Source organism: Cnephaeus nilssonii (genome assembly GCF_951640355.1).
Source record: "Cnephaeus nilssonii genome assembly, chromosome: 2".
NCBI classification, from domain to species: Eukaryota; Metazoa; Chordata; class Mammalia; order Chiroptera; family Vespertilionidae; genus Cnephaeus; species Cnephaeus nilssonii.
The window spans coordinates 23681122-23691273 of NC_137073.1; the positions used below are offsets into that span (position 1 = coordinate 23681122).

The 10152-nt window shown below is 46.9% G+C and overlaps 1 protein-coding gene and 1 pseudogene across 2 annotated transcripts in view; one reads left to right on the forward strand and one right to left on the reverse strand.

The window, feature by feature from the left end:
* CPPED1 (calcineurin like phosphoesterase domain containing 1) overlaps window positions 1–5165 on the reverse strand; it is a 115967-nt gene extending 110802 nt beyond the window's left edge. Inside the window, exon 1 of the mRNA XM_079796803.1 lies at window positions 5007–5165. Within this exon, the coding sequence (XP_079652929.1) occupies window positions 5007–5076 (70 nt within the window). The 5' untranslated portion in view covers window positions 5077–5165. The remainder of the gene's footprint in view (window positions 1–5006) is intronic.
* A 3614-nt stretch (window positions 5166–8779) lies between these two features.
* LOC307093147 (DNA-directed RNA polymerases I, II, and III subunit RPABC4-like) lies at window positions 8780–8943 on the forward strand (annotated as a pseudogene). The gene has a single exon. The product of its transcript is annotated as a DNA-directed RNA polymerases I, II, and III subunit RPABC4-like (transcript).
* The last annotated feature ends 1209 nt before the right edge of the window (window positions 8944–10152 follow it).

Sequence of the window (10152 nt, forward strand, 5' to 3'; positions counted from 1 at the left end):
ACAGTGTGGTGCTATGGAAATGATGCTCCTAGACAAGTACTTGAGCTCCAACTTCCAACCAGATTGCACCCAAGTTCCTCGTAAGTAGAAATGCTTTTGTTGCCATTGCTGCAGCCATCCTTTTCAAAATGGATATCTGATTATGTGTTCCTGTTTTTTTCACACGTACAGCTTAAGCCCCTTTGATGCTATTAGGCAAAAACAAATCCAACTACCCCCCCTGCACCTCACTCTACAGTGCCCTCCCATACCACTGCTCCACACTGAATGGCTTTCTTCCCTCATCCTTCCCTTTCCAGTCCCACCTTGCCAGACTTTCAAACTTGCTCTGCCCATGGTCACAATGGTCTGCCCTCCTTTCAAGGCCCAGTTAACTCCTAATCGTCCTTCAGCAATCAGATGATACACCCCTTCCTCGAGGAAGCCCTCCCTAAAGGTCCTTACTAATGCTCCAGTGAGAGGCTCTCATGGAACCAATCCCTCACTTCTCTGACATTTGCCACAACTGGAATTTCCACTGGTTTGTGTGAGTGGCAGGTTAATGTCAGGCTTTCCAAGTAGCTATGTGCCAGAAGAATCACATCTGTTTTTCACTCACTGCACTCTGGCATCCAGCACCATGGCTGGGACAAGGCAAGTGCTCAGTACATTTGATAAGTGGACAAATAAATGAACTGATAGGTGGATAGACAGACCGAATGAAGAGATGGGCATATAGTGGATAGAATAGTGGATGGATGGCCTAGTAGATAGATGTATGGACAGACTAACAGTTGGACAGATAGACAGAAGGATGGAGAGATAGTGGAAAAGTACATTTGATTCCAGAGTCAACCCCTCTTCCCAAGCCCTTGATCCTATCTCCACAGCTATCTCTCTCCAACTATTATTCTGTCTTTTGCATTTTCAACCCTAGATCCATCTCATACCAATTATGTGACCTTGGGCAAGTTGCCTAATCTGTTGAGCTTTATTTTTTTTTTCCATTGTAAAAAGAGGATAATCATAATAGTTACCTCAACAGGACTGTTTTGGAGATTACATGACATAATCTACATACAACCCAGAGTACAGTGCCTGGCTGCCAGAAACACCTGATAAATGTTAGATGCTCCTATTGTTCTTATCATTATTACTACTTCAAACCCTTCAGCCTTCCTTCAGCATTGTTCCTCCCTTAAGCTGCTACTGGCCTATGTCTACCTTGCATCCCAAATGGCTCCAAACAGAATCCTACCCTTGCTGACTTCACATCCTCACTCTCTGCCATTCCCCAGACACTGTGTACAGGTGTCCCCCTACAACTCTACTAAAATTGTTCTCCTCAAGGTGACAATCAAACCTGCCATCCTCTGCTCCTGGTTTTCTCTTCCAAAATTTCTGGTTGTTTTCTGCTCCGAGCCCTTCAGTGTACATTTTCTTCTTCCTGCCCCTAAGCATTGGCATATCCTAAGACTACACACACAGAGACAAATACTGTCCACTACTCCACGCTTTCCCCTTAGCAATGTCACTGACTCCTACAGCAATACTAGCTCCTCTCTGCAGGTGGAACCCACACCTTCATCCTCAGCTGTGTACTATGCCCCACAAGTTGCATCCTATTTCCTGATGGCACCTCAAGGTCATTACTTCCCAAATCAATCCCATCAAATCTGACCCTATTCCTTATTCTGTGATTTTAGTTAACAGACCCAACATCAGCCAGGACTAATGCTTAACAACCCAACTCCTCCCACTACAGTGGCCCACAAGTCCACCAGTTGAGAATTATTTTTTGTGCCATAGCTCTGTGCCTAGACTATGAGCCCCTGAGGGCATGTAGCTTGCCTTCACCCCCTCCTCCTTCTTTTTCTACTCTCCACAAGATACTAAAGAATGCAATAGGAACCTAATAAACACATCTTGAACTGAAAAGAGATGCCGAAAAGAGTAACAAGGAACTCTCTCATTCACTGCTGGTGGATATATAAATTGGTGCCAGGGCTTTGGAAGGCAACTTATGGTGAAGCTAGGGGTGATTATACCTTATAACCCAGAATTTCACTCCTGGACATATGCCCTGGAGAAATTTCCCCACGTATCCACAAGAAGACTTGAATAAAAATGTTCCTAACTGGGGGGTGGGAACGACCGGGAAGAGGTCAATGGGAGAAAAAGGAGACATATGTAAGACTTTAAACAATAAAGAATTTTTTTAAAAAGTTCCTAACAGCACTGTTACCAAGAGTGAAAAACATTATATCGGGAAATAGCTGGCATACTGAAAATTAGGATAAATAAAGGAGGGATTAAAAATAGATTATTTGGGATGAGCTGAGTGTAGAAAAACTACAAAAGACAGTTTGGTAGCCCAAAGATAGAAAAGCAGAGCTGCTGCCTCCCCTACATCTGAAAGGAGGGAGGGAGCGAGTGGTTACCCAAATCTGAAAAGCAAGATCCAAAGGAAAGGCTATCTTGAAAGCAGTGAACTTCAGGCAAGGAATATAACTAGCTCAAAGCAAGTCCACAGGGAGTAAACTGGGGGAATGAACACCCTGATTTTGGTTCCCCCTTCCTCTGTTCTCTGGTGGGGACTCCCCATGGGCTGACCCAGTGGAAAGCCAGAGGACCAGGAGCCCACTAAGCCCAGAGAGGCCAACATCCTGGAGCACAGTGGAGATTCGGAGGAACAAAGATACTCAGCATATCCAGCAACAGAATGCATAGAGTATATATTTATACAATGGAATATTGCCCAGCAGGAAAATTAGTGAACTAGAGCTACTTATATCAATACTAGAGGCCCAGTGCATGAAATCCTTGCAGGGGAGTGGGAGTGTCCCTCAGCCCGGCTTGCAACCTCTCGCAATCCGGGACCCCTTGGGGGATGTCCGACTGCCCGTTTAGGCCCAATCCTGCAGTGGAATCAGGCCTAAACCGGCAGTCAAACATCCCTCTCACAATCTGGGACAGCTGGCTCCTAACCCCTCTGCCTGTCTGCCTGATCACCCCTGACCACTCACCTGCCTGCCTGATCTCCCCTAACCACTCTGCCTGCTGGCCTCATCACCCCTAACCACTTGCCTGCCTGCCTGATTTCCCCTAACTGCTCACCTGCCTGCGTGATCACCTCTAACTGCCTATGCCTCGGCTCCCATGGCCACGGCTTCATCCGGAAGGACATCTGGAATGATGTCCAGAAGTTCATTCTGCTGTCTGGTCTAACTAGCATATTACGCTTTCATTATTATAAATAGATAAATCTCAAAAATCTTATGATGGGCAAAAAAAAAAGGCATACTAAAATATTTAGAGAATGGGCACTACAGCAGATTGCGTTTCCCAAAATCCACCACAGCTATATTCCTGGCCCCCATGTGCTCTTCCAGAATCTTGCCACTCCCCACCAGGAGCTGCAGAAAAGGAAAAGAACAAGGTTTTAGGACAGAATTACAGGAGAAACCTACGTTAGACAGAGTAGCTAGGGAAAATCTGTCTGAGAAATAACTTTAAATAAGATGTGAAGATTGAGACGAGCCAGGCCCCCAGCCAGGCTATTAGCCATGGTAGCAGGAAAGAGCAAGTGGCAAGGTCCTGAGGAGAAAGAGATACTGCAATTGGCCCTTTTAAAAATGCAGTTCAAGAAAGCCAGTATAAAAAAAAAAGAAAAAAGAAAGAAAGGAAGAAGAAGGAAGAAGGAAGAAGGAAGAAGGAAGAAGGAAGAAGGAAGGGAGGAAGGGAGGGAGGGGGGAGAGGAGGAGGAGGAGGAGGAGGAGGAGGAGGAGGAGGAGGAGGGGGAGGGGGAGGGGGAGGGGGAGGGGGAGGGGGAGGGGGAGGGGGAGGGGGAGGGGGAGGGGGAGGGGGAGGGGGAGGGGGAGGGGGAGGAGGAGGAGGAGGAGGAGGAGGAGGAGGAGGAGGAGGAGGAGGAGGAGGAGGAGGAGGCCGCCGCCTGGCCGGTGTGACTCAGGTGGTTGAGTGTTGTCCCCGTGCACCAAAAGGCTGCCAATTCGATTCCTGGTCAAAACATTCCTATGCGGGTGTTTGGCTCAATCCCCAGTAGGGTGTGTGTGTGGTGTTCTGCTCTCACATCGATGCTTCTCTCTCTCTCCCTCTGCCTTCCTCTTTCTCTAAAAAATCAATAAAAAATCTTAAAAGAAAACCAATTTGAAAGGAGAACTAGGCACGGGAAAGAATGGAGCACGAAGGAAGAAAGATGAGCACAAGCCAGATCCAGCAGGGCACCTGGTGAGTGCAAGGGAGGGAATTTGACTCCAGGAAGCAAAATGCCACAGAGAGACCCAAGGAACCAGGGACAGCCTTCCCTAGACTTAGAGCTCTCGGGCTAACATCCACTGGGTTTCAAAAACGGTTTCAATCCGTTCAAAGAATAATCTGGTTAATCTGTTACCTATCAGAATCTTAACCAACCCGTTTTTACAGCGAGGCAGACAAAGTCCAAGCATTTAACTCTACCACGACTCGGGACTGCCTTGCCTCTCTACTGTTCTGACGGGCACTGTGACCATTTTGGTGGATGACTCATATTATAGTAAATAACCGTGATGACAGCGTATAAAATACGTCATGGTGAACGACCACAATAAAAATAACGACATCTAACGTGCACCAGACGCTTGTCGAGTGCCACACAGAACTTGTTATTATTCCCGTTTTACAGATGGGGGAACCGAGGCCAAAACTTGCTGAGTAACGTGTCCTAGGCAAGGCGTGGACACCAAACCCAAACGGAGAGCCCACGCTACCATGAACTGCTTTGCTGCCTCACTCTTCTCTCAGGGAAGTTAGGTCGAGGCCAGCGAAGCGCCAGGACCGGCCTCCTCGCGCGGCCACTCGCGTCTCCATAGCGCCCAGGGAAGCCTTTCCGCGCGGGCTGTGCGGACCTTATTTTGGTCCCCGACACCGACTGCGGCCCGGATGGGGTCCGGCTGGAGGTGCGCGCACCCACACTGAAGGTTCCCCCGGCGGAAGGTTCCGCAGCCCGAAGTCATCCCCTCCCCGAGTACCTGCGGGAAACGCGTCCAGGGTCCTGCCCCGGGCTCTGTGGAAAACACCCCCCGCCTCCGCTGCGGACATGGCGAACGAGTTCCTGGTCCCACCTGAGTACACTGCGTGGGAGGGAGCGGCGGGACTCCTCACCGCCCAACTGGCGGCAGGGCCTGGCCCGCTGGGGCGGAACCTTCTGCTCGGGGCGGGGCGGGGCGGGGCGGGGCGGGGCGGGGCGGGGCGGGGCGGCGGGCCGCTCGCGGGCCTTGGCCGCTCGGGGCGCCGCTAGTGCTGCCTGGGCGGGCAGAAGCTGGAGCGGCGCCTCTGGGATCGACTGGGGCGCTTGACGAGCGGAGGCCCCCGAGTGCGTAGAGGGGTGTCTTTGGGCTCAGGCTGGGAGCCTACAGGGAAGGTTGTCAGGTTTAACCAATAAAAATACGGAATGCCCAGAGAGGCGACGATAAGCTTGTCCCATGCACCATTTGGGAGACAGTCCTCTAAGCAGCTGGAATCTATAACAATTAATCACCAGGCGTCTTCAGCCTCTCTGTCATCATCACCGTCCCATTATTATCAGCATCGCTCACTCCATATCAGACACTGCTCCAAGCACTTCGGGAGCAGCTCACTTAATCCACACAACAGCCGTGGGCGATGGTGCTGTAGCATTTCCCTCATTTGTCAGAAGGGGAAACTGATGCTCAGAACGGCGAGGCAGTTTGCACAAAGGGACAGACATCGAGAAAAGTAGCAAAGCTGCATCTGACCCAGAGGAGGGTCTGTCCCAGCAAAAACCATTGACCTGAATTGCACAAGCCAGTGTTTGTCAAACTTGCTAAAATACAAATTCCAGGTGGACCTAGTGACACGGAATCTTCAGGAGAAGGGTCTGTTTTTAACTCCCCCAAGAGTTTTTATGTTCTGCCAAGTTTGAGAAATTCTCTTCTTACCTGGCTGCCTACACCTGAAGCACTGTTTGGGTGGCTAAAATGACTAGGAAGACTGTCCTCCAATCTTAGGTCCTCCACAACCTCCATAAGTCATAGTGGTTAGGGGCTCAGGGGAGTCACCCCAAGATGTGCCTCTATGGTATGTCCTTAATTTCAAATGCATGAGAGACACTGCAAAAAACGGTTCTTCTCCAGAGTATTTGAGCTCTTGCTCTCTGGCATATGTCATCTAAAAATTCTCTACAGGTTTGTTCCTTACCTCTACACTCCCCCACATTAAGAATATTAAGTGCCTAGGAGTTCTGGAGTCAGACTGCCTGATACCACTTGCTGGCACTTTGATCTTAAAAATTACTTAGTTTCTAAAGTTACTTAATTTCTAATCTCCCAGTATAGGGCTGCTGGGAGGCTTAAATGGCTTGGTGTATCAAAGTGCTTAAATACAATAGTTCTAATAGCAAATGGTAGGTAGTACTCAACGAATATTAGCCATTATCATTGTCAATGTTGTTAATCACTATATCCCTATTCCCAGGGTATGGCCTGGCCCAGTGGAGGATTCTTAGGAAATGTTTAAGGAGGAAATGAATAAATGAGAATCAAAAGTCCTAATGGTGGCCTCAAGGCCCTGCAAAATCCAGCCCATTCCTACCTCTCATCCATTAACTTTGCAGCCACATATCCTCTTTCAATTCCTTAAACATGCAAATCTATTTGCCCCTATGTGGTTCCTTCTGCTTAGACTGTATTTGCTCATTTGAACATCAATGCCTCTGCTTAAATCACACTTGCATGGATAGATCTTACCTAAACACTTGCACACTCTTCTGATCTAAACTGTCTCCCTCATTCTTTTCATAGCACTCTGCTCTTGTCCCTCAGCCCTTTGCACAGTTGGTAATGATATGTATGGATAAAAAGGGGGTTCTATGGAAGTAACCTCACAGGGTGATCTGATCATAAATTCCTGACTGAGTAGGTCATGATGGGTAGTCATGCCCAAGCATATAATTTCTTTTTTTCAAAAATGCTTTTATTGATTTTTAGAGAGAGGGAAAGGGAAAGGAAGAGATGGAAACATCAATGAGAGAGAAACATCAACATCGCTCTGTTGCCTCCTGCATGCCCCCTGGCTGGGGATTAAATCTGAAACCCGGGCACCTGCCCTGACCAGGAATCAACCTGCAACCTCTTGGTGCATGTGTTGATGCTCAACCACTGAGCCACACCTGCCGAGCTATAATTCCTTTAGTAAAAGGTTTGAAGCCAGCCCTGTCCATTGTTCTTGTGCCTCTAGGTTAACACACCTTTGAAGACCAGAAGTAATATCCCTCAAAGGGGGTAATAACCCTCAAGAGAGCATTGACCAGTAATCTTGTTAACTATCCTGTAATCTAATCCCGCCTTGCTTTCTCCCACCTCCAGGTTATCTTCCTTAGTTCCTCCTTAAATTCAAATGCATAAAAGAAACTGACAAACTGTTATTCTCTGGAGCATTTGAGATCTTGCTCCCCAACAGATGTCATCAGTTTGGGCTCAAATACTCTTATAGCCCTAGCTGGTTTGGCTCAGTGGATAGAGCGTCGGCCTACGGACTGAAGGGTTCCCGGTTCGATTCCAGTCAAGGGCATATGCCCTGTTGTGGGCTCAGTCCCCAGTAGGGGGTGTGCAGGAGCAGCCAATCAATGATTCTCTCTCTTCATTGATGTTTCTATCTCCCTCTCCCTTCATCTCTGAAATCAATAAAAATATATTTTAAATAATAACAATAAAATAAACTCTTATAAAAATTCCCTACAGGTTTGGACATTTTGTATGTGAGAGTAGTAATGGCTGCAACTACACCTTGTGCACCACTGGGTCCAGCAACCTCTGAACAACCTATTCTCCCCTCGTCACTGTCCAGATCAGTGGTGCCACTCTCTGACCATGGTCTTTCAGCCGTCTGCCTGGAAGGTTAGAGGAGGCAGCATGAAAGGAGCATATTCCTGAACATCAGGCCCAGCTGCTCCACCCACTTCCCAGCTGTGTGACCTTAGGCAAGTCACTTAATCTTTCTGAGCTTCATCCCAAATGAACTCGTATGGTTTTTATAAGGAGTAAATGAAGCTGTAGGCAGAGTTTCTGGAGCATACTAAGTGCTTGATACATTTTTGCTGTGGTCGATATTGTTAATATTGTTATTGTTGAAATACCATTCAAACTCATTCTTTTCTGGTCAAAATTCTACTCTTCTTTCAAGATTCTGTTCACCTATTATATCAGCCAGTATCATTTCATTGCAATTAACTAAAAATCGGTTCAAATTGGCTTAATTTGGGGGGGGGGGGGCGGGAGAGGAATCCACAGGCATGTATAAATTACAACCCCAAGGCAGCTTCTGTTGAGTTTTGACCCAGCCTCTCTGCCTTTTGTAACTTTGGCTTCATCTTCAATCTCCACAGAGGACTCCCTCTCATCACTTGGCATCTCCAGGCTCCCCATTCACAGGAGGAGAGTGGCTACAGCAGATCTGGACCACATCCTCCTGAGACACATAGCAGGAAGACAAAGGAAGTCACTATTTCTCACTAGCCCCAGCAAACATTCCCTTGCATCACTACAGTGCCAGCTTGGATACAGGCTGCTCTCTGAAGCAAGGTCAAAGGGTAAAGGGCATGCTTCTATCTGCTAATGTATAGGGCCACCCCTGGAGGAGTGCTATCAATCGCACCCATATTGCATGCTTGAGGATAGAATGCATAGATGTTTTAAAATGGGATCAGGATACCATTGTCCTGAATAGGGGAAATGGCTCATTAAAAAAAAAAAAAATTAGGAGGTGTTGGTGCTAAGGATTAACAATGGATACACAGAAGGACGTCCAACCTCCAAAGCAGCAGCCAATGATATATATCTGTGGAAAAATGAAATAAAACCCAGGAATCCAATCAGATGCAGAGAATGTGGATACAGAATAATGTACAAGAAAAGGACTAAAAGATTGGTGGTTTTTGTTGCTCAGTGAAACAGAATTCAGAAGAATATCTTTGTTTGCATTTGGATTTGCTGTTATTGTTGTATAGTTTTTGATGAGTATACTTATCTTTATGAATACAACTATATACACATGATTTCATTTTAAAAACCATATTGTATTTAGGTGTCTATTATAAAGATTGTTTTTTGTTAAAAAAAAAATTAAAGAGCCAACAAATAACCCACTACATCCCCCATGTACAAGTGAGCATTTGAGGGCAGGGAGAGCATATCAGCTACTGACTATAATGACCCCTCCCCACTCTTTAAAAGCTGACCTTCTTTGTTTTGTTTCTTTTTATTAATCCTCAGAGGAGGATATTTTCCCATTGATTTTTAGAGAGAGTGGAAGGGAGGGGAGAGACAGGGAGAGAGAAACATCTATGTGAGAGAGACACATCAATTAGTTGCCTCCTGCATGTGCCCCAACCAGGGCCAAGGATCAAGCCTGTAACCAAGGTATGTGCCCTTGACCGGAATCAAACCCAGGACCCTTCAGTCTGCAGGCTGACACTCTAGCCACTGAGACAATCCAGCTAGGGTGAAAAACTGCCCTTTTTCTTTCATCCCACCCCTTGTAACAGCTAATCCAAGTGTGTTGTTATTTAGAGACCCAGGTATATTATTAAGAACAGCAGTTGCTATACTGGGCTGTATTATAGCCTCACTCCAGGAAGCAAGCCGAACAATTTGTCTCAACATTCAAAGGCCCTAGCAGCTGAGCGTTTACAGTTCTGTCTACTTTTTATAGCTCTTCTGTCTCCTCCTCACTGGCAGGCTGTGAGCTGTTTCTTCTCACTGTTTCTGGCATCTGCCTCTAGCAAGTACTCACTCTCTACCTCCTTCCCTCATTTGTCATCTGCCCAGATTTGTGAAACTAGATGACAAAGGTTGTTAGGATTATGAGCCAGGTTGTCTTATGGATCTGAGCCAATAGGCTGTGCCTAAGAGCCCGAGGCCTCATTTAGGGTAAACTGTTTGGGCTTTACTTTAATGAGCATAGTCATTCCTGGTTAGATTGTGTGATGGTTAATTTTACACATCAACCTGGCTGGGCCCTGGTACCCAGGTGTTCGGTTAAACATTATTCTGGATGTTTCTGTGAATATGTTTTTTGGATGAGATTTACGTTTAAATCAGCGGATTGTCAGTGAAGCAGATTGCCCTCCATAATGTGGTGGGCCTCATCCAGTCAGCT